Genomic DNA, 25758 nt, shown 5'->3' on the forward strand with positions numbered 1-25758 from the left:
TTGCCTGCAGAGTAAATCAATAGTCATGCACTATAAGGGCTCATTCATATGTACGATATTCTTGTACTAGTGCTAACAATCGATTTGACAAAGAGCGCTCATACCTATGAGGTTTTATGGGGCTATTTAAATAATTTGTTGATATACACAGAAAATCCTCAAGGGATATCCATTTTTGATTTAAGTATAGAATAAAAATTGGCAATGCAAGTCTTTGGGTCAGTGAATAAATAGGACAGAACTCATTCATGGACTTGCAGAAAGGTGAATGTGAAGAACTTCTTTTTTCCTCAACGCATGACAAAAACCGATAACAGTCAGACCACATTCTGACTAAAGTCTTATAAAAAAAATAGTCTGTTTTTCTTGTACGTGGTAAAAACAGATGTCGGAATGAGCCCTAACTATAACATTCATGTCCAATATAATTCAAATAGATTTGCTCAAATTCAGTGGTACATCAAATGACCAATAAGGCATTAATGCCCTGAAAATTATTGAAGCATATGCCACTCAAAATTACAACTACAACCTTTGGTTAGTGGATTTTTGGGATTTTGGCAATCATACCTCCATGAACAAAAAGTGATGTCATAATCTGGTGATATATCATCACTTATAAGAATTGTTAATTAAAGTCATGCCACTTCTTGGCATTAAATGAGTTGTCTTTTATCCTCTCAGCTTGTTAAGCTAAAATATATAGTTTATTAGAGAAAGCATATAAAAAACTTTTGAAGTTTCAAAAAAGAATAAAATTGTCTTTTAAAGGGGTTGCCATTACTTGGACAACCCCCTCTCATTTCCCATGTTCACCTCTATAAAAAAAAAAAGCCTGTACTCACCTCTGGTGCTTACATGGTGCTACCAATGTCGGAACTCACATTCCCAGTGACCAATTGTCTTATGACACACAAGCCCTGCGTTCAATCACCGCAGGCTTCTGTCTCCCAGCCTTTGGACACAGGAAAGAGTTAAAGGAAATGAGTGGTCACCACAGAGCTCCCTTCCGGTTAATTACTTGACCATGTTAAGGCAGGGCGACAAAAGCCGCCACATATTGATCATGGGGCTCGCATATCATAACAATGTCACATGGGCATTTGTATGTGAGTTCCAACATTGACGAAACTGAAGGTGAGTATAGGCTTTTTTGTTTTTATAGGGGCATGTGTGGATGAGAAAGGGTTGTCCAAGTAGGGGACAACCCCTTTAATGCAAAAATTTACAGCAGTTACCACTAAATATTTCTCCTGCAATATTAAGTGATATAAGTTGTGTTCATTTTACAGGAGAAAAGTAAATATTGGACTACTGCCATTAAACCTCATTGATTGTTTATGGGTTTCAGTAAATTATGCCCTTTATATGATAATAATTCTAAAATTCTGCTCCTGATAGTATTTAAATACAATTGTAAGACAATCAAACTTATTTCTTCAAGCATTATACATTTGCTAAAATGATCACATTTGTGTTTTTCTCAACCTATTTGATAGATAAAACTTTTACTTAAAAAATGTAAAATTCCTAAGGTATTTGTGTAATAAATGGTAATGGTCTGGCTTCGATCACAGTTTACATGATGTATTTAATGCTGATTCTGTAGGCTGTAAATAATTTAGCACTGTCTGCATACGAAATCTCTTCTATTTTATTTTTAGCAACTTCCTGATAGTAACAATAATTATGTTTTTCTCATTGATCATTCAGTTAAGGGAAGTGGTAAAGTTTATTGTCTGCAGCTCAGTGAGAAGGTCTATAATTATACTGCCCGTCAGAAAGCATCCATTGTGAAATTTGGAAACATTCCTAGATTCTGTTATTCGGAATAACATGTCTCTTTTTTACTACCTTTTACTTAGAAATTAAATTTGGTCATAAAGAGAGATGGCAGATTGAAAGGCAAAAATAGTTGTATCACAAATCTGTACTTTATTTGTCCAAAACAATTACACCTTCTATGGTTAAATGTATAAGATATATAATTTGCATAACAAGCAGATGTAACGCATGCTTCCTCCAGTGACTATTTATTGCATTGGGGAAAGGCGAAGGATCTCAGTAGTTATGCAACTTATACTTTCTTATTAGTATGATAAAGTAGGGTTAATGAATATGTATGTACAATAAATTTGGTGTAGATAAGTAAATAACTAGAATAATCTCATGTATGTGTAGCACCCAGGCATATGGGGTACTCCGTTCCGGGCAGTGTCTCTATTGGGAATGTCACGATGGTGGCCATTACCCGGATCTATGCACTGGGCCCTTTTGGATATTTACAGGGGATTGGTGAATAAAGTTTATTCGTGATGCCACTTGCGGTGTTGTGGCTAAGTATAGGGAGCCGCCGCTACAGAATGTCTCTACTGGGGCTGATGGTATTAGCAGATAGTATGATAGTCAAACCGCAAGAAGGGTATTGCCAAGCGTGTGTATGGTGTGGTGGGTGTTGGAAGAAGGAGTCCAGACAGGTATTCAGTGCAACTGGTTTACTCACTTGGGATGTTAACTGGTTGCCCGAGGTCAGCTGGTTTCGCCTCCATGCCCCCTTCGTCCCGGTGCCAGTCTGGTTCTCTGGTACCTTCCTCCCCTGAACCTGTCTCTGGTAAGTGGGTCCCCATGGTATAGAACACTGGGGGTCCCCGGTCTGTGGTTTGTCCACTTCTGTCCGCCTGACGGTAGCGTTAACCCTGTGAGGTTGGAGTCTCTGGTCCTGTCCCCGGTTCTCCCTTTGCTACTCAGTCTTCGGATTCTTTAGGGTCAGCAAGGTCCTTGATAGTCCCCTTTGCTGTGCAGATGTTAACAAGTCGGCTTGAAGCTCTTTCTTGTCCTAGGGTCCTGTACCCCATCGGTGCCTAGTTTGGGTAGTACTTCACCGTACTCCACAGGCAACTACTTCTCCTGGGTACCAGGTCACCGTCAACCCGAGTCAGGACATTGCTCAGTCACACCTTCACACTCCTGCTGTCAACTCTATTCAACAGTCACACACGTTCTGACTATATCTGCTCACTTTCACTGCAGACTCCCTTCTCACTACTGTCTTCCTCTGTCCTGACTCCCCACAGTCTGCCCCTCCCACCTGGTCAACTAGTGGACTGGAGTGGCTCCACCTCTAGACGGCCATCCAATGGTCCCACCCTAGCTAACTACTATTGTATGGGGGAATAATGTGGAAAATTGGGATTACCTGGGTTTTTGGTGTTACAGGCATTGGGGTTCTGGGTCCCTAAGGGGGTAGGCCCTGCATCCTGGTGGGTGGGGATGCAGAACCTTGTAGCACCCTCATGGCTTCAGGGGTGCTACATATGTATATAATATATATATATATATATATATATATATATATATATATATATATATACATATACATAGGCATATATATATATATAAAACAAAAATCATATATATGTATATATATATATATATATATATATATATATATATATATATATATATGACTTATGTACAGTGCAGTGCCTTGTGAAGGTATTCCCCCATTTGGGGCATTCTTGTGTACTGTGTACAGAACTTGCCTGCGACCGTGAACATTTGGTTTTCTTTTTATTGTGAAGCAAACAACAAATAGGACAAAATAACTGAACACATCAGTGTGTACAACTATTAACACCCCTAAAGTCTCTATGAGCTTTTTCAAATTTTGCCTCTGGGAGTTTTGCCCAGTCCTCAAAGCAAAACTGCTCCTGCTCCTTCAAGTTAGATGGTTTCATTTGGTGAACAGAAATCTTCAAGAATGGCCATAGATTATCAATTAGATTAAGGTCTTTGCTTTGATTAGGCCATACCGATACATTTAAATGTTTCCCCTTAAACCACTCGAGTGTTGCTTTAGCAGAATGCTTTGAGTCATTGTCTTGTTGGAAGGTGAACTTCCATCCCAGTCTCAAATCACTGACATACTGAAACTGATTTTGCTCAAAAATATCCCTGCATTTCACAGCATGCATCTTCCCCTCGACTGAGAAAATTTTCCGCATCCCTGCTGCCGAAAAACATCCCCACAGGATGATGCTGCCACCACTATGTTTCACTGTAGGGATGATGTTCATGGGGTGATGAGCTATGTTTATTTGGCACCAAACACAGCATTTACCTTGGTGGCCAAAAAGTTCAATTTTGGATTCATGTGACCACAGCACGTATTTGATGACTATAATCCTACAAAATCCCTGGCTATACAAATGTGCCTAAAACAACTGATATGCTGTCTTAAAGGCAAATAATAATTTCCTTTAGATTTCTCTTTTGTTAATTCACTTTGCATTTTGCTAATTGATAAAAAGAAACAATACTATTTCTGATAGCATTCTTAATTTGCAACACTTTTTCACACCTCCAAAAACGTTTGCACAGTGTTGTATATCTAATTAATGATTAATTACTGTCAATTGGTTGCACTATAAGGTCCCTTTCACACGTCAGTGATTCTGGTACATTTGTGCTTTTTTTTAAACGTACCAGAATCACTGACATACGCAGACCCATTATAATGAATGGGTCTGCTCACACGTCAGTGATTTTTCACTGCACGTGTCTCCGTGCGGCGTACCCGCGTGTGCGTGATTGCTGCACGGAGACATGTCCATTTTTTTCTGGCATCACTGATGTTCCACGGACCATGCAGTGGTGTGGTCCGTGAAACACGTGCCAGAAAAAAACGTACTTTTAAAATAAAAATCATTTTTACTCACCCGGCTTCCAGCGATGTCCTCTGCAGCCCGTTCTCCCCGCTGCTTCTAAGCCGGCTCATTACTGTCACGCATATTCATTATGCGCGACACAGCCGACCCGGAAGAAGCTGCTGCGGGGGTCAGCGCCGGCCGGATGCTGCACCGCGGGAGGATTCAGCACCACGGAGAGCGGGAGCGTGCACAGGTGAGTTGTTTTCTAAGTGCAATCACGGGCCACAGAGAACGGAGCCCGGATTGCACTTAGACAACCCACGTGTGCCGTGAATCACGGCACACGCAGGGACATGTGCGTGTTTTACACACCAGTGAAAAACGTCACTGTTTTTCACTGACGTGTGAAACGAGCCTAAAGTTGTGCTTAGCATACACTTTTACTGCTGGAGAAAAGCCTAAGGATCCAGGGTTGTTCTACTAATTAATGAAGAATGAATCAGTCACTATTAAAAATGGCATGTGCTTCCATTCAACTTGGCAAATGTCTCACTCCAGTTAGAGATTTGAGTAGGATTTGTGGTGTAAAGTATGCCACAACACATCATGAATTAGTTAAGCATGCATCACCACTAGAGATGAGCGGTTCCACGGAGGTTTGGTTCACCGGTAGCAAAAAAGCCAAGCCTCTACGGGCTTGAGCTTGACCCGAACGCCGGAGCAAGTTACTGATTGGCAGTTTGAGTCTTCAACCACATACAGCCAGCCATAAGCAGATCACTTCCAGGGGAGGGTGGGAAGGCTTTTTTAAACAATTTTTTGTGTTGCACATTACATGTAATCATGCTGTTGTTACACTCAGTGTGCGCCGTTCAAACACTGCAAGTGGGTTGCACAGGGCTGAGCACCAAGTGTACCTGAGCACAGCATTCTCGCATGAGTGAAATTCGCTTGTAAAGCATCCGAAACCCGAACGTTGATTTTTAAATTTTGTTTTCAGTTTGAAAACCAAACCTCAGGTTTGCTCATCTCTAGTCACCACACCATGTCTGAACGCCATCCCATCCTAGCTCTGTGCAAATTATAGGAGCAGTGGAGGTGGGAGAAACTGGGTTGAAAACATCATGTTGTACAAAAAAATTGAGACTTTTCAAAGCTTTACCCTACTTTTTTGCATATACACTTTGATGAATCAGATTCAAAGTGGTTGGGTGGAAAATTCACTGCTGTGCAAAATAAAAGTCCCTACTTTTTTTGTCAATTTGAATGACAATATTTTGAATAAATGAAATAGATGTCCATCTACCTACCTCTCTATCTATATCTATAACTATCTATATCTATAACTATCTATATACAGTTAGGTCCAGAAATATTTGGACAGTGACACAAGTTTTGTTATTTTAGCTGTTTACAAAAACATGTTCAAAAATACAATTATATATATATAATATGGGCTGAAAGTGCACACTCCCAGCTGCAATATGAGAGTTTTCACATCCAAATCGGAGACAGGGTTTAGGAATCATAGCTCTGTAATGCATAGAATCCTCTTTTTCAAGGGACCAAAAGTAATTGGACAAGGGACTCTAAGGGCTGCAATTAACTCTGAAGGCATCTCCCTCATTAACCTGTAATCAATTAAGTAGTTAAAAGGTCTGGGGTTGATTACAGGTGTGTGGTTTTGCATTTGGAAGCTGTTGCTGTGACCAGACAACATGCGGTCTAAGGAACTCTCAATTGAGGTGAAGCAGAACATCCTGAGGCTGAAAAAAAGAAAAAATCCATCAGAGAGATAGCAGATATGCTTGGAGTAGCAAAATCAACAGTCGGGTACATTCTGAGAAAAAAGGAATTGACTGGTGAGCTTGGGAACTCAAAAAGGCCTGGGCGTCCACGGATGACAACAGTGGTGGATGATCGCTGCATACTTTCTTTGGTGAAGAAGAACCCGTTCACAACATCAACTGAAGTCCAGAACACTCTCAGTGAAGTAGGTGTATCTGTCTCTAAGTCAACAGTAAAGAGAAGACTCCATGAAAGTAAATACAAAGGGTTCACATCTAGATGCAAACCATTCATCAATTCCAAAAATAGACAGGCCAGAGTTAAATTTGCTGAAAAACACCTCATGAAGCCAGCTCAGTTCTGGAAAAGTATTCTATGGACTGATGAGACAAAGATCAACCTGTACCAGAATGATGGGAAGAAAAAAGTTTGGAGAAGAAAGGGAACGGCACATGATCCAAGGCACACCACATACTCTGTAAAACATGGTGGAGGCAACGTGATGGCATGGGCATGCATGGCTTTCAATGGCACTGGGTCACTTGTGTTTATTGATGACATAACAGCAGACAAGAGTAGCCGGATGAATTCTGAAGTGTACCGGGATATACTTTCAGCCCAGATTCAGCCAAATGCCGCAAAGTTGATCGGACGGCGCTTCATAGTACAGATGGACAATGACCCCAAGCATACAGCCAAAGCTACCCAGGAGTTCATGAGTGCAAAAAAGTGGAACATTCTGCAATGGCCAAGTCAATGACCAGATCTTAACCCAATTGAGCATGCATTTCACTTGCTCAAATCCAGACTTAAGACGGAAAGATCCACAAACAAGCAAGACCTGAAGGCTGCGGCTGTAAAGGCCTGGCAAAGCATTAAGAAGGAGGAAACCCAGCATTTGGTGATGTCCATGGGTTCCAGACTTAAGGCAGTGATTGCCTCCAAAGGATTCGCAACAAAATATTGAAAATAAAAATATTTTGTTTGGGTTTGGTTTATTTGTCCAATTACTTTTGACCTCCTAAAATGTGGAGTGTTTGTAAAGAGATGTGTACAATTCCTACAATTTCTATCAGATATTTTTGTTCAAACCTTCAAATTAAACGTTACAATCTGCACTTGAATTATATATATATATATATAGTAAACTAACATCAATAGATACATAGATTTACCCACTGGAAGCTCACTGTACATGAGGGAACTATTTTGGTCATACCATTTCTGTTATAAATTAGGAATAAGAGGATATTTACACTGGTGTGTGGATGCAGTGTTATGATTACCAATTTGTTTATCTTTAATCTCTTTCAGCACAATGCCCTGCAAATGAGATTCGCCTGGAATCGTCAGGTGTGATCCTCAGTCCAGGGTATCCAGAGAACTATCCTAACTCTCAGACGTGTTCATGGAGTATTAAGGTTGATCCAGGCTACAACATATCAATATTTGTTGATACATTTCAAAGTGAAAAACAATTTGATGAACTTGAGATATTTGATGGTAAGAAATGAATGTACACACAAAAGAAAAATGTTATTACTACAATTTATGATACAGGTATTGCACGTTGTATGCATGCAAAATACACTGAAAAGTAAATAAATGAAGATATGCTTTAATTGCATTGAAAGAAAAAAATGTAAAATAATTATAATCATAATATTGTTCTTCATAGCATTGGCCCTATAAAATGTAATGCTCCTGCATCTGCAGAATTTCATAACAAAAATGTCAATATGACACTAAATCTTCTAAAATATTGTAAATCTATGGTAATTATATTTAGTGGAAAATATAAAAATATCAAGAAGACATGGCATGTATTTATATTTTATTGCTCTTTTTTAAAGGGCCATCTGGACAAAGCTCTCTTATTGTGGCTTTAAGTGGCAATATAACTGGGCAGCACAATTTTACGAGTAAAAGCAATAATATATTTCTTCGCTGGTCTACAGATCATGCTACAAGTAAAAAAGGCTTCAAGATTCGATATTCAGGTTTGTAATACAGATATTATTCTGGTATTTATATTTTGATTATTTTTCTTAATACTGTATATTCTTTCTGTCTATCACTTTTTTGTTTTCTTTCAATCCAATAAACTAAATTCATTGATGTAAAAAAAATATACTCTTTCTTGAAAGCTCAAGACTCCTTTACATTTTAAACATATTTATTTTGTATTATTAAAGTTCTATAAAGAAGATTAAAAAGAAAAGTTAATAAAATGTGCTAAATTTTCATAAAATGGTGGAATTAAAAACAAAAAATGCTGTCAACGTATCTTTTTAATACTATCTGAAGAGTTTAATTATGAGCAGAGTTTATTGTTTTTTAGCATTAAAAAGTTTTAAAATTTTGCAGAAATTGTATTGGGGCAAGATTTGGGATTTTGTTTTGCCATTTTGCACCATCAGTGGCACTAAATACTTGTATAAAAAATATATAAAGATTATGGATGAGCGAATATATTTGTCACTATTTGGTATCCGATGGATAACAGGCTATTCGCACCATTCGGTATCCGACGAATAAAACAACATCCACTCCAATACTATAATTTTCATTTCTGACTTCCTGACACCTGCTTTCCAGCCAATGAACACATCTGATGTTGCTTGCTGTAACAACAATGCCGTAGCCATCTTTGTTGTGGTGTTACTGTGATTTGCTTGGGCGCACAGAGTAATCTACATACACGCTGCCGCAGCTTCCGGGAACGATACATATATAGTCCCCGCTGCTCCACTTCCAGCACCACGGAGAGAGAGAGAGAGAGAGAGACAGAGACAGAGAGAGAGAGATTCCGCTTTTTCCCATCCATTTCGGCCTTTTCCTTAGTGACCACAGCTCGCCATTAGGTCCAACGTAAAATTATTCTGGTTTTTCATAGACTTACATTTCACATCGAATGTTCGCGAATAGTCGAATAGCGGTGACCTATTCGTCGGATATTCACGAAGTCGAATATTTCGGTATTCAATAATCCCTAATACAGATCTAAAAAAAAGGACAAAGTGCTCTGGACAAGCAGTACTCTGAGACACATTTCTATAAAGTACATCAGAAAAGTGGCGTATGTTGTAGTCAAAATCCACACAAGCTTGTAGCTGAATTTTCTTTTCTTAAATCGATGCATGAATTTGTTAAGAAATGTGCCTGCATAGTTTTTATTGTGCAAGACTTCTGTATAGAACACCAGTGTGTGTTACTGGCCTTAAACTATGTGAATTTGTATTTCATTAAAAATATTGTTTTCTCTGAGAGACAATAATTTGTCTCCTTAAATGGCCACTGATTTTATAAAGTCTATGGTGAATTTCATTCGGCTTCCATTGCACAGCAGTCTAAATTACAAAGAAATGTGAAGCTATACACATATATTAGCCAGTCTCTTTAGCCAATGATTGCATATAAAAATTCAATAACTTTGATTGTAAATGTGATATAGTGGGGTATAAAAATGATCATCCGAAGGATTCCAATGTCATTCCCTTCTAAGCAATAGAGTACTATAATAGAAATTAGGAACTAGAGCAGGGTTCCCCAGGCTCTAGCTTGATAGCCATATGAGGCTTGTCAGCTCATAATGAGGGGCTGTAATGTGATGTCAGCTTGATGCACTAGCACCAGGTCTACACAACAGCTGTGAAGAAGAGGGCTCCAGATGGTGACTTTTCTGAGTAGTTCTCAACTGAAGAGCAGATCTGGATATTCACATATTGGGGAAAGGGGCTGGGGGAGAATAAGTATGGTAAGCTGGAGATAGAATGATATGACCAAATAGAAAAGTTCTTGAAGCTGGATGCAATACTGTGGTGAGTGTGCTTGATCTATGAACACTATAAAGTGGGAATCCTTGGATGTAAGTATCTTGCCTTTAAGGGAATTATACAAGGTCTCTGTGTGCTTTTTGAGGGAAAGTTTTGGCTGAATCTATGCCAGGTTCTGGGTGTCACTAATCTGAGGAGAGTGCGTATGGAATATGACTCACAGTCATTTCTCAAAGGTGACTGTACATGTCTATGATGTAGTTATGAGGGGCTGCTGATAAGTCTTTGGCTTTGTGATTATTTTTTGTTTCTATGGTAACGAATGTTACATCACATGAAAGCCTTATGTGTCTAATATATGTTTTCAAAATTTTCTTTGTTGCTTATTGCAAGTGTTCTACGCACGCGGGGAAACAAAATGGCAGAGTCTAATGCGATATTCACAGCTAGTGAGAGCAGAGGAGTGATAAAAGTCTTGTTTCTGCAAGGTAAGTCAGTAAAGGATATTCTTGGTGATATGTCACAGACATTGGGGATCAATGCCCTTCATATTCCACAGTTAAGAACTTGGTTGCCAAATTTAAAGCGGTCCACTTCAGCACCAATGATGAGGAACATCCTGGACAAACGAGAGTAGTTGTTGTTCCGGAGATCGTTGATGCTGTGAACAAATTTATACTGGAGAATTGACAAATTTCAGCTAAAGCAATAGCAGACACCATAGGGATTTCCTGTGAACATGTTTGTGTCCTTATCCATGAACTTTTGGACATGAGGAAGCTATCTGCAAAGTGGGTTCCCAAATGTTTGAAAACAGATCAGAGAAGCATGTGAGTGAAAACTTCCTGGTGCATTTGTCAGTGTTTCCAGACTGAAAAGAACTTCCTGGATTTATTTGTATGACCCTGAAAACAAAGAGCAATCAAAAGAGTGAAGGCACAGTGGTTCTTCTCATCCAAAGAAGTTCAGGGTGCAAAAAATCAGCCACTAAGGTGATGGCATCTGTGTTCTTGAATGAGGAGGGTGTACTGCTAGTGGACTACCTTCAAAAGAGTTCCACCATCAATGCAAGGTATTACACTAAACTTTTTGACCAATTAAAGGCATCTCTGAAGGCCAAAAGGTGCGGCAAGATGTCTTAAGTAATCTTGATCCTGCAAGACAACACCTCTGTTACGGGGGGCTGTCTGATAATAAAACCTAAAGGAATATCAGACAGTCAGGGTCCACCGTGCAGACTCTGCTGCAGACTATGGCAGAGTGCAATACCTCTGTTAAACTCACAGAGGAATATAATTAGTAAATAAGGCAATTCCTCCCTTACTTGGAGGGTATGTGGAATGATCTCTGTTAATGATCACAGAGACAAAAGCAGTGAGTGTGAAATGGCACCTACCTAGGTCCGTTCCTCTAGTGTTGCCAAGAGACGGACAGCAGCGTAAGCCGCACAAAGCTCCTACCTGTGTTCGCTCCACTAATGTGCGAGGACACGAACCACTAGATATGGCACCTGCCTAGGTCCGCTCTTCTAGTGGTGCAAAAGAGACGGACAGCAGCATAAGCCGCACAAAGCTCCTACCTCTGTTCGCTCCCCTAGTGTGCGAGGATACGAACAACTGGCAGACGCAGTATAAGGAACGTTACCCTAGCGGCAACGTCCACCTACGAGTAGAATCACAAGGCGCAGCCGGACCATGTACCTCAGGCACCTGCCTATGTCCGCTCCACTAAGAGGTAAGGATACGGACTCCAGCCGAAAGCTGTAAGGTATAAGAATGCTACCCTGCCAGTAGCGCTCACCTAACATAGACAGAGAGATGCCTAGAGGGACGTGCACAGGGCGTCTACCCTCATGCATGAACCAAGAGGACTGAGCGCCGGGCGGCGTGCATCAGGGTCTTATATAGACTTTGTGCCTCATCCAAGATGGAGGATACCAGAGCCAATCCGCTGCACGAATGACAGGAATGACGTCACGCTGGCCTATCACCGAGCAAAGCGTCACAAGCACATGACCAGCGACCAATCGGCATAGAAGGTGTCAGAGACATGTGACCATGTGTCACAAGCACATGACCAGTGGCCAATCAGCTTAGAAGGTGTCAGAGACATGTGACCTCGTGTCAGCGATGATGTCACCCGCACATGTGCAATGGCTCCAAGATAGGACTTAGTCTCCAGCGCTTGCACATGTGCAGTAGCAAGAAATCCGGACATAGTCTCCAGAGCCACAGCAACCGTAACAACCTCGGCTCACACTGCACAAGCAACCATGGCAAAACTGACAGATCTTGGCCTCCAGCTGGTTGACCACCCACCTTATTCACCAGATCTAGCTCCCTCCAACTATCATCTCTTTCCAAACTGAATAAACACATCAAGGGTATCAAATTTCACACCATTTCTGATGCCATGGCTGCTACGGATTCCTAGATTGAAGCACAACCAAAATCCTTCTTTTTGCTAGGCTTAAGGATGTTGGAATAGCGATGTAAGATGTGTGTTGCCATCAGTAGAGAGAATGTGGAATAAATGTAAAGTTTCATCATCTTATCTCATTTCTTTCTGGGTAAAGCCAAAGACTTATCAGCAGGCCCTCATATTTCTTAGGTGTCTTGAAATTTTCTTAAATTGATAGGTTCATGTTATTCTTTACTTTGCTTGGTAAATCAGTAATCTAAAGCATATTATATTGTTATTTTCTAGCGGCCTATTGCAGTTTGAACACAATGATAAATCATGGTGGTATTTTAAGCAAGACAGGTATAGAACTTGGATCAAAAGTTTGCTATTTTTGCAAGCCAGGATATCAAATGATTGGTAACAGAAACACAACTTGCATTAGAAATCCTAATGGGATGTATGAATGGGATTCCCCAGCACCTATATGTAAGGGTAAGTCATCTGTTTTACTTTGTCAAAAAATAGAGGTTTCTAAAATATTCCTGTAAGTTATTCGCACAAGTCAATAAAAACAATGGCAATAATTGAACATTAATGCATTCAAAGTCATTAGGTTGTCAATGTTCCAATCTTAATGTGAATAACATTATTATTTCATTTTTTTCTGGGTAATTGTACAATCTATGTGTAAAGAATCTACTGTAGATTCCTGGATTCTGAATAGATTTGTATCCTCTGAGCTACTCTTCATATATTTTTGACTCACTACATTGTGATTAAGCTTGTTAGCCTAATACTAACATAGAACTAGCATCTAACCGTTGCTTTAACAAGGACCTGTCATCAGGTCAAAATCGGCCAGTGTTTGCTGTTATTATATTCCCCTTCCCCTGCTGTGTATTCTTTTTCAATTGAATTTTCTTTATAACCAGCCAAATGGTTTTAGAGATATGGATTTTTTTATCTAATGCTAATTTCAATTTTTATGGTCTAGAACAAGGACACGTTGCGCATAGTGTATTAATGCAGATTAGCCTCAATATGTTACCCTTGAAGACTCTGTGTCCACATCCCCTTAAGACTATTAAACATAGTACTTAAAGGGAACCTGAGAGATCCCCATTCCCTGCAATAATCGTCATGTGTGCATTTATATACAGTATATCCTGCCTAATAAGCCATTTCAACTGTAAAAATCATTACCATGTGTATCAAAAACTATTTTTATGTTTTTAATACCTTTCGGACAAGTAGTTGGGGCTTTGATTTCCCCACACTAGTTGCCTCATTCACTGTTATCACTCCCCTGTGGGCGTGATAACTTGATTTGCAAGAGCTGGAATTATCGCCGTGTCTCTGCAAATGTAGAGTGCACGCGACTTTCACTCGTTCACATGGGCGTGAGAACATGGTGTGTTGCATGACAAGCCTGCAGGAGCGAATTCCCTATCGACTAGTTTAAAGTTATTTGATAACAGAAGATAAAAATGTTTTTTGGACACACGAATTAATGAGATATTATTATTATTATTTATTATTATAGCGCCATTTATTCCATGGCGCTTTACAAGTGAAAGTGGGCATACGTACAACAATCAATAACAATAAAAAACAGACTGGTATAGGAGGAGAGAGGACCCTGCCCGCGAGGGCTCACAGTCTACAGGGGATGGGTGAGTGTACACAGTAGTATGGTTTTGTTACTCCGGGTATTTATATATGAATGGAAACAAGCTAAAAGTTTGGAGGGCATGAGGGAGCTGTCAAGTTTCCTTTCATAAAAAGGACCATATCTCTGAGACAATACAGTGGAGATTAAAAAAAAACTATTACATTTGCCTTGAAATTGGAAATAGGCAACCTAGAAATCCTGATCGCATCCATGATAACTAGACATAGAATTCTATAGTCCAAATTTCAGATAGATTGTAATGTAGTACAGGACTTCTGGATATATATATATATATATATATATATATATATATATATATATATATATATATATATATACATTATCAAGACTACAGACGTTTTTGCTTAAAATTCATCAATTTGACGATACTGGAGGGAAATAGTAGCTCCTTTGGGGTAGATTGCATCACACATTCTGTTACGGGGGGCTGTCTGATAATAACCGAAAGGAGTATCAGACAGTCAGGGTCCACCGTGCAAAGACTTTGCTGCAGACTATGGCAGAGTGCAATACCTCTGTTAACTCACAGAAGGATATAATAAGTAAGTAAAGCAATTCCTCCCTTACTTGGAGGGTGTGTGGAATGATCTCTGTTAATAATCACAGAGACAAAGGCAATGTGTGCGAAATGGCACCTACCTAGGTCCGCTCTTCTAGTGGTGCAAAAGAGACGAACAGCAGCATAAGCCGCACAAAGCTCCTACCTGCGTTCGCTCCACTAGTGTGCGAGGACACGAACCACTAGATATGGCACCTGCCTAGGTCCGCTCTTCTAGTGGTGCAAAAGAGACGAACAGCAGCGTAAGCCGCACAAAGCTCCTACCTCTGTTCGCTCCCCTAGTGTGCGAGGATACGAACAACTGCCAGACGCAGTATAAGGAACGTTACCCTAGCGGCAACGTCCACCTACGAGTAGAATCACAAGGCCCAGCCAGACCATGTGCCTCAGGCACCTGCCTATGTCCGCTCCCCTAAGAGGTAAGGATACGGACAGCAGCCGAAGCTGTAAGGTATAAGAACGCTACCCTGCCGGTAGCGCTCACCTAGCATAGACAGAGGAATGCCTAGAGGAACGCGCACAGAGCGTCTACTCATATGCATGAACCAAGAGGACTGAGCACCATGCGGCGTGTGTCAGGGTCTTATATAGACTCTGTGCCTCATCCAAGATGGAGGACACCAGAGCCAATCCGCTGCCAGAACGACAGGAGTGACGTCATGCTGGCCTATCACCGAGCAAGACGTCACAAGCACATGACCAGCGACCAATCGGCATAGAAGGTGTCAGAGACATGTGACCTCGTGTCAGCGATGATGTCACCCGCACATGTGCAATGGCTCCAAGATTGGACTTAGTCTCCGGCGCTCGCACATGTGCAGTAGCAAGAAATCTGGACTTAGTCTCCAGCGCTCGCACATGTGCAGTAGCAAGAAATCTGGACTTAGTCTCCAGCGCTCGCACATGTGCAGTAGCAAGAAATCTGGACTTAGTCTCCAGCGCTCGCACATGTGCAGTAGCAAGAAATCTGGACATAGTCTCCAGTGCTCGCAGCAACCGTAACACATTCTGCTTGTACGTATGCCCTTTCCCTTTGTCCATTCCTTTCCCTTGGTTTAAATTGATGAACATTTGTCTTTTTTCAACCATATTACCTATGTAATTATATTTTCCCTTCATGACCTTGCCATTTTCTGTTTTCATTTTTTCATCCCTTTCTTCTAAGAGCTAAAGCTTTTTTTATTTTTCTATCCCTATAGCCATATGAGAGCTTGTATTTTCAGGACAACTTGAGCTTTTAAATGAAATAATTCATTTTATTGTATCATGTAGGAGAAAACTGGAAAAAAAGGAAAGTTTTATCAAATTACAAAAAAAGTGTAATTTCACACTTGTTTTTTCTTTGTACATTTACCATGTTCACTACATGGTAATAAGATTCTCCAGATCAATAAGAGTTCATAGATACCAAACATTTTTGTGTTTTTTTGTTTTTACTTTAAGTGGTATAAAATAATTCCAAAATTTGTAAATAAAATTATTTTTGCTAGAGCTGCCATTTTCCTGAGACCCATAACATTTTTCTTTTTCGGTATATGGGGCTGTGGGAAGGCTTGTTTTTTGCTACCTGAGCTGACATTCTAACTGATATAATTTTAGGGTGGATATGATGTTTTGATCGCTTCTTAGTGCACTTTTATTGCTAAGTTGCCGCAACCAAAAAAAATTAATTTTGGTGTTTTGAATTTTTTTTATTAGGCTATTTACCAATCAGATTAATTTAGATTATATTTTGGAGATCACATATTTCTGAATGCATTGCCACAAAATATGCAATTTTTTATTTATCTGTTTAAAATAGTGCTTAAGGGGGTGATTTGAACTTTTAATTTTTTTGATTTGAAAACTTATTTTTTTTACTTTTTATTGTATTTACTACTCCTCTCAGAGGATTTGAAGCTGCAAATGTCAGAGAACTACAGCAGCAGAAATCTCAATCTCCTATGAATGCTGGCTCACTATACAGAGAAGTACAGCAGCTGAAATCACAATCTCCTATGAATGCTGGCTCACTATACAGAGAAGTACAGCAGCAGAAATCACAATCTCCTATGAATGCTGGCTCACTATACAGAGAAGTACAGCAGCAGAAATCACAATCTCCCATGAATGCTGGCTCACTATACAGAAGTGCAGCAGCTGAAATCACAATCTCCTATGAATGCTGGCTCACTATACAGAGAAGTGCAGCAGCTGAAATCACAATCTCCTATGAATGCTGGCTCACTATATAGAAGTGCAGCAGCTGAAATCACAATCTCCTATGAATGCCGGCTCACAGCCAGCATAACAAGAGGATCATATTGACAGACGCAAGGGTCATCCACTGACCGATCATGTCATTGGTGTGCTGATGGGAGCAGGGAATGATGCGCTTCCCGCCTGCTAGTGTTAAATCCTGCTGTAAGAGATTGACAGTGATACATAACTGGTTAACAGCTGCGGACATAGCTCTGATGACACAGCTGTTAGAGGCACATAATGGCTGATTAAATCCGCCATCATATGTAGGAAAGGATACTGGCTTCGCATGCAAGCCCGCATCCAAGGTAGGCACGCGATCTTTAACATGAATCTAATTCAAAGGTCATGAAGGGACTAATGAGGATAATTAAGTGTGTAATGTTACATTTTTGCTATTGCTACTGTAACTAACAATCCAAAACTAACAGTTTATTGTGGTTTCATATATTATTTTTATGCTTGTTACAAATTTGCTTTGAAAAAATTACTATTAAAATTCCTATTTTATGTCACTAATGGTTTTCTTATTAATCTTTATTTCTTTGTCAAAGCTAATAAAGACATACTACTGTAGTGGGTAGGATAAATGTTTAATTCGTTGAAGTTATCTGTGAGCCAGGTGACATTATTCCCAGGCTGTCAATTACTTCACATGTACTTAGATTGAAGTACTTGAAGATTCACACTAAATGAAAGGGTCTCTGATGGAATTTTTAAGATATGACTTTCAAATCACCCTTCAATATTAAATATGCTTTCGCAAAATGTAGCTAATATTAAGGTATGTCTCAAAAATTATAGTGAAGGCAAATCTTGCCTAAATAATGAGGGAAATGAATAAGGAAGATCTTTCTGAAAATGCTAATTAATTTCCATTTAGTAAAGAAAAATGTTTAAAATGTACAAAATATATGCAAAATGTTAATTGTACATTCTGCATATTCACATTTATTTAGAAATAAAAAATAATTTTGTATTATGGTCCATACACAATATTAGGATATATGAGTGTCATAGAGGAGGTCCCCCAGTTTTCTGAATCAGACAATAGTGTCTCCTCCATTTCTCTGGCCACAATATAACATTACATAATCCCATGCAGTGGGAATCTATAACTGGCTATAACTTTCCAAGGAAATAACAGCTTAATGTCAAAAGTGTTTTACACATTCAAAACTAGATAATTTTTCTTTTTTGCACTTTCGTTTTTTCCTTCCGTTTTTCCAAGATCTCAACTTTGTCTTCTTTTTTTTGCTCAATGTTTTATTATACTTTTTTTTTCAGTTTTACTTTATGAAGGGCACTTCAACTTGAAATCATTTTGATTGTTTGTTTTATATATTGCAGTAAATTACTGATCTCCTATGTCCCCTAGTTAGTCCTTGGCTGATCTTCAGAAGAATATGAAGATGATTATAACAGTGGCCTTTGGTTGGCCCCTGATTACAATGTTAACATATTTGGCTTCCTACTATCTTGTAGTGGAATGCCATGGACAGTTGCGGTGGTGTAGCCTTTACGTATACAGACCTGATTACTTGTACACCAATGGGGCACCTGTAGCAATTCATATTTAACTTAAGGGGAACATGTCGCCTTGGAAAATGCTATTTACCTGCAGATATAGTGTTAATCTGCAGATACTTAACTTTATAATTCTGCCTAACTGCCTTAGTGCAGTATGATTTCTGAGAAAAAATGTACATTAACTTATTTCATCCTAGAAGCCGCCAACTTTCAGCAATGATAGCTTGCTTAGCGTGCATTGAAATGTCCCCAGTCACAGCACTGCTCACTATATTCCTCCGATGAGCTGCCAGCTTTCAGTAATGGTAGTGTATACTAGCACGCATAGAACGGTTAAGGGTGCTTTAAACGCTGCCATCTCACTAGCGAGATCGCTAGAGAGCGTACCCGCCCCCGTCTGTTGTGCGTCACGGGCAAATCGCTGCCCGTGGCATACAATATCATTAACACCCATCACACGGACTTACCATCCCTGCGACGTCGCTGTGGCCGGCGAACCGCCTCCTTTCTAAGGGGCCGGTCCGTGCGCGTCACATCGACGTCACACGGCAGCCGCCCAATAGAAGCGGAGGGGCGGAGATGAGCGGGACGAACATCCCGCCCACCTCCTTCCTTCCTCATTGCGGGCGGCCACAGGTACGAGGTTGTTCCTCATTCCTGCGGTGTCACACATAGCGATTTGTGCTGCCACAGGAACGACAAACAACATCGCTACTGACATGACAACGATTTATGGTAAATAAACGATGCATCACAGACCAACGATTTTTGCCTTTTTTGCGATAGTTTAAGGTCGCTCATAGGTGTTACATGCTGCGATGTCGCTAACGACGCCGGATGTGCGTCACAAACACTGTGACCCCGATGATATATCGTTAGCGATGTCGCAGCATGTAAAGCACCCTTTACAGTCATCACTTACAGCACATAAGAAAGCCGCGGAGACACCATCACGTGTTTCTCAACGCTGGCAGGAAACTAGCCAGGTCTTTCACCGGGAAGGAACAACCACGGGAAGGGCAGTCTCCAGTTAAGGAGACCACCTATACCAAACATGGTATCCATCCACAGACAGCCGTTTCGGGGTATTTGCCCCTCATCAGTGTGGAGTAGGAATCTGGCTAGTGGGGGCAATGCCTAGTAAAAGACTACTTAAGCAAGCATTGTTGACCTTAGGGAGATCAACATATCCACTGCGGAGACACCATCACATGTTTCTCAACGCAGTGATTCTAGAGCATTGCCCCCTGGGAAGTATGCAAATAAGACTTAAGTAGTCTTTTACTAGGCATTGCCCCCACTAGCCAGATTCCTACTCCACACTGATGAGGGGCAAATACCCCGAAACGGCTGTCTGTGGATGGATACCATGTTTGGTATAGGTGGTCTCCTTGACTGGAGACTGCCCTTCCCGTGGTTGTTCCTTCCCGGTGAAAGACCTGGCTAGTTTCCTGCCAGCGTTGAGAAACACGTGATGGTGTCTCCGCGGCTTTCTTATTTGCATACTTCCCAGGGGGCAATGCTCTAGAATCACTGCGTTGAGAAACATGTGATGGTGTCTCCGCAGTGGATATGTTGATCTCCCTAAGGTCAACAATGATCACTTACAGCACTGCTGACTATATGCATCCTAGGAGCCGACAGCTTTTAGTAATGATAGCGTGTAATGGCATGCATTGCATGGTTGCAGTCACCACTCACAGCACTGCTCACTATAGTCATCCTATGAGCCGCCATCTTTCAGTAATGGTAGTTTGCACTAGCGTGCATTAAAATGTCATCAGTCACAGCACTACTGACTATATTCCTGCCGGGAGCTGCTAGTCTTCAGTAATGGTAGTGAGCAGCAATATATATTGAACAGTTACAGTCACCACTCACAACACTGCTCACTATATTCCTCCCATGAGCTGCCATCATTCAGTAACAGTAGTATGCACTAGTATGAATTGAAATGTCATCAGTCACAGCACTATTCACTATATTCCTGCCAGGAGTTGCCAGTCTTCGGTAATGGTAGTGGGCAGCAGCGTAAATTTGAATGGTTCCAGTCCCCACTCACAGCACTGCTCACTATATTCTTCCCATGAGCCACCAGTTTTCAGTAATGGTAGTGGTCACTAACATACATTGAACGGTTACTGTCACCACTCACAGCACTGCTCACTATATTCCTCCCATGAGCTGCCATCTTTTAGTAATGTAGTGTGCACTAGCGTGAATTGAAATGTTATCAGTCACAGCACTATTCACTATATTCCTGCCAGGAATTGCCAGTCTTCAGTTATGGTAGTGGGCAGCAGCGTACATTTGAATGGTTCCAGTCCCCAGTTTTCAGTAATGGTAGTGGTCACTAACATACATTGAACGGTTACTGTCACCACTCACAGCACTGCTCACTATATTCCTCCCATGAGCTGCCATCTTTTAGTAATGTAGTGTGCACTAGCGTGAATTGAAATGTTATCAGTCACAGCACTATTCACTATATTCCTGCCAGGAATTGCCAGTCTTCAGTTATGGTAGTGGGCAGCAGCGTACATTTGAATGGTTCCAGTCCCCACTCACAGCACTGCTCACTTTATTCCTCCCATGAGCTTCCAACTTTCAATAATAGTAGCGGTCACTAGCATACATTGAATGGTTACAGTCACCTCTTGCAGCACTGCTCACAATATTCCTCCCATGAGCCGCCAGCTTTCAGTAATATTAGCGTGCACTAGCATGCATTGAAAGGTTACAGTCACCACTCACAACACTGCTCACTATACTGTGAGAGGTGACTGTAAACACACCCCAGAACCTTTATTGACAGCCATCTCAGCAGTGCATCTATGCTAAGCAAGCTGTCAATCAAAGTGCTGGAGGTGTGCTTACAGTTGCCATACACAGCATATTGAGCGTTGTTGTAAGCAGTGACTGTAGCTTCCCTATGCATCCCCATATTATTATCATTATTATTATTTATTATTATATTAGCGCCATTTATTCCATGGCACTTTACATGTGAAAGGGGTACACATAATAAGGACAAGTACAATACTCAAACAATACAAGGCACAGACTGGTACAGGAGGATAGAGGACCCTGCCTACGAGGGCTCAAAGTCTATAGGAGATAGGTGAGGATACAGTAGGTGAGGGTAGAGCTGGTTTTGCGGCGCTGTATCAGGCTGAGGGTTATACGGCAGGTTGTAGGCTTGTCGGAAGAGGTGGGTCTTCAGGTTCCATATCAGTGAAGTAAGTTTTTTCTTAGAATCCACACTTTCAGTAAGGCAGCCAGGCAACATTGTGACATTATTTAATTGCAGATTAACAATATGTATGCAGGTAAAAGGCATTTTCCAATGTGACAGGTTCACTTTAAAGGCTATATAGTCACATACCCTTGACTTCACATTATATTTATATATTTATAGAATAGTTAAGTTCATAGAATTTCTTCTCATTATCTGTTTTGCTTTGCGAAGAAACCGCACATTATTTCCAAATAACACTGATTTTAAAAGCATTTCACAAACTATGAGTAAAAAAATAAATAGGAAAAGTGCATTAAAATAAGCTACTGCTTAACATTTGTAAAATAGAGCGGAAACCATAAATAGTCAACACTAAAGTATTACTGCCTTTAACATCAAATCTGCAGAAATGACCTTTAAATGTAAATCCATATGAACAGAAAACCTCTTGGTACTGCTGATTTTACCAGCAAGTATATTTCAGTCTCAAAGCATTACCCATCTAATAATATTTAAATTTATGTATATTTAGAAAAAAAAACCATAATGCATAAAACGCTCAGCTTTTATTTATGTTTCCAGCTATATCCTGTGGAATTGCTCAGCCACCTGGAAATGGCACAGTGTCTGGAAATGAGTTTACTTTAGGAAGCAAAGTGATATATGAATGTAATGAAGGCTACAGATTACAATCTAGTCAACAATCAACAGCAGTATGTCAAGAAGATGGATCATGGAGTAATACAGACAAACCACCTGTTTGTCAGCGTGAGTATAATGGAATGATATTTTTTTTCAACATCCAAATAGCTTGTCATGTCATTCATTCAGAATTCAATTGAAATGATGGCAAAAATGCTAGTCAGACAGCAGAGGAACGCTGCTCCCTACTTAATACGCACTGCTCCTTTATTATTTGGACTTGTCAGGTATGTTTTAAATAATTGATATGGAATAAATTTAGAGATATATGTAATTAAGGTTCATTTATATCTTCTTGGATTCCCTATTCACTGATTCTCAAAGATATAATGGGATATGCCATAATGTCTCAAAGTAACGGTCAGGCTTTAAGACATTTTAGAAGGTGTCATGTGATAGCTATTGTGCAAAGCTAAGGTGCCTTTAAGGACCAAATTATTATTGATGGTGACAGCTTAGTGGTAAACACAGTAGCATTGGTGTGCTGGGGTCAAATTCCACCAAGGGCAACATTTGCCAAGAATTTGTCTGTTTTTTTCCTGTGCTTGCATGGGTTTGTCCAGATAGTCTCATTTTCTTCAAACATAGGGCTGATTCCCAAAATGTACACCGGATATCAAAAATAGAGAAAGATGTATGATCACTTGAGTTTTTCAAAAATTATGTAATCTACATTGATCGACATTTGAAAGTTATTGTGTAAGGGGTACAACATTCCACTAGAACAGTGCTTTACCAAAGATCCAAGATTTATCAACATAAAACCTTTATTTTGCCTAAAACATGATGATTATAACTACATTTTCTGAAGGTGACAATACTCAACAATCAGTAGGAAGTGTACAGGCATTTGCTTTGAATGACTTCAGCACATCTGCGGCCATGATATCACTAGTCTCTCACACTGCTCTGGTGTGATCTTGATCAACTCTTCTTCCAATCTCTCTCACAGTTCTTTTGACTGTTGTGGGTTTCATGGCCATAACTTTGTCACTAAGGATTTTGCAGAGGGTTCTATTGGGTTTAAATCAGGACTCTGGGCTGGTCAATTCATTGTTTCAATGTTTTCTATTTCAAGGAACTGCTTTGCCCATTTTGTTGTGTGACAGGGTCAATGTCCTGAATTAAAATTGCTTTCTAATTGAGTGATGAACGCAAGTAAAGGCCACTTTACACGCAGAGATAAATCTTTGGCAGATCTGTGGTTGCAGTGAAATCATGGACATATTGTTCCATTTTTGCACAGCTACAAACCTGGCACTGATTGTCCACAATTTCACTGCAACCACAGATCTGCCGCAGATTTATCTCTGTGTGTGACAGCGCCTTAAGGAACCACATGTTGTTGAAGAAGGTTCTGATACACAGTTAAATTCACTCGGCCATGTAGTTGTATTACAGGACCAACTATTGCTGCAAAAAACATTCCCCAAACCATGATACTTCCTTCACCACCTTTCATGGACTTCTTAACTCACTTTGGGTTTAGTCTTTTCCCAGTTTGTCGACAAACATAATGTTTCCCATCAGACCTAAATAAATTAAACTTGCTTTCATCACTAAAATGAACTGTGGACCCCTTCTCCTCACCAAAGATAAGTCTAGCCTTTTAAATTATTTCTGCTAATGAGAGGTGTGGTAACTGCAGAGTGGGCTTTCAGTCCACATGCTCTTAAACATTGTGACACTATATCACAAGACTGATCTTTACCATGTTCAGTGCTGAACTAGCAAGCAATTCCAGCTGCACTGTTGAAACAATTAGCTATGGAGATTCTCTGCTTTATCCTGTCCTCTCTGGCCCTCGTCTTTTGAGGGCGACTTGAGGGGGGACTTGAAAGCGTTTGTGATGTTGTAAAGATGCAATATTCTGGAAATCACAGACTTGGAACTACCAAATTCTCTTGCTATGGCTGATAGGGTCCCCCCCTTTGGCTTTCATCTGGACAACTTGCGTTTCAGTCACTTTGGAACGGCACACCATTTTTGAAAAGTCAGTGCAAACTGGAAGTTAGGCTGCCAGTTAATTGGGGTTTGTCAGATAATTAAGGAAATTAAAATTAGGTGCCAGATTAACACCAATAACTTTCAGAAATCCTAAAGTGTTTTCTAATTTTGATTAATGTTTTTTTTTATTTATCTCATTTACATTTTTATTATGAGCTTTTGAAAAAAATTCAATTTATGAAATAAGCTTAAAATACGGATAGTTTACTCATGTAACAATATAAAAACATAGGACCTTAATATTTAGGAAATTGTGTGTTGCTCTCTAATTTTGATCTCTATTGTACAAAAGAAAAATTGTTCAGTGTTTCACTCAGTGAGATAATTTTGTTCTCACTTGTCATCCTTGTTCAATACATTTTATTACAGTAGCAGTAATTAACCCTTGTCTGGTGCCATGAATAAATCACTAGTTGTACCAATCTGTATGGGGTCACATTGACTCCAGGATACCAGACAAGAGTTAAGCATTTACAGGACCATTTACAGTTTCCATTGCAATGAATTTGTAACAATTGGATGACATCCATTTTATTTTCTTACACCAATAGACTTGAATGGGTGTGTCTCGTCCAATTTCTGGAGGAAAATTGTTCATGCTGTGAATTTATTTGCACACAGACTTGGTCAGTGTACCACCTCATTGATTAATATTGATCCAAGTACTGTCCATAATTTTTTTCATGGCCAGCACTCTGTCCAAAATTTTGGTCTTGTGAATGAGCCTATACTGTTAGGGAATTTAGACTGTCAGCCTCAATGAGGACAGTCTGTAACCAATGCTGTGGAAATTAATGGTGCTGTATAAGCGAGTACAATAAATAAATAGTATATGGTTTATATGATAATTATAAAAAATAATTTACCACATCTAACTAATGATTATTCGTTAGTCACTTTTCATTTTCTTTTACAGAAATTGACCACCAATGTAATTTTGTCAGTGATATGTATTAATTATTAACCCTTTAATTACCTGTGATGTACATTTTCAACAACACAGGTAACATGTTTCACAGCCAGCACTTGCTTCCAACAGAAGTGACTCAAACTAGCTCTGATCAGGCCTCTTTAACTATTTAATTGCCAATGTCAATCACTGATAGAGGCATTTATGTAGCTGGTTTGCCCATGTGCATGCTCAAGCTGTAGCTATCTTATCCTTTACTCTT

The 25758-nt window shown here is 39.9% G+C and overlaps 1 protein-coding gene across 2 annotated transcripts in view; it reads left to right on the top strand.

Annotated features, from left to right (window-relative positions):
* The window catches only part of CSMD1 (CUB and Sushi multiple domains 1), a 2926925-nt gene that overhangs the window by 2579578 nt on the left and 321589 nt on the right, over window positions 1-25758 (top strand). For both annotated transcript variants that reach the window (XM_075340315.1, XM_075340314.1), the window contains exons 47-50: window positions 7752-7940; window positions 8291-8437; window positions 12920-13108; window positions 22460-22645. In XM_075340315.1, coding sequence (XP_075196430.1) covers window positions 7752-7940; window positions 8291-8437; window positions 12920-13108; window positions 22460-22645 — 711 coding nt within the window. The remainder of the gene's footprint in view (window positions 1-7751; window positions 7941-8290; window positions 8438-12919; window positions 13109-22459; window positions 22646-25758) is intronic.

This window comes from Anomaloglossus baeobatrachus, chromosome 3, assembly GCF_048569485.1.
Source record: "Anomaloglossus baeobatrachus isolate aAnoBae1 chromosome 3, aAnoBae1.hap1, whole genome shotgun sequence".
In the NCBI taxonomy this organism is placed as follows: domain Eukaryota; kingdom Metazoa; phylum Chordata; class Amphibia; order Anura; family Aromobatidae; genus Anomaloglossus; species Anomaloglossus baeobatrachus.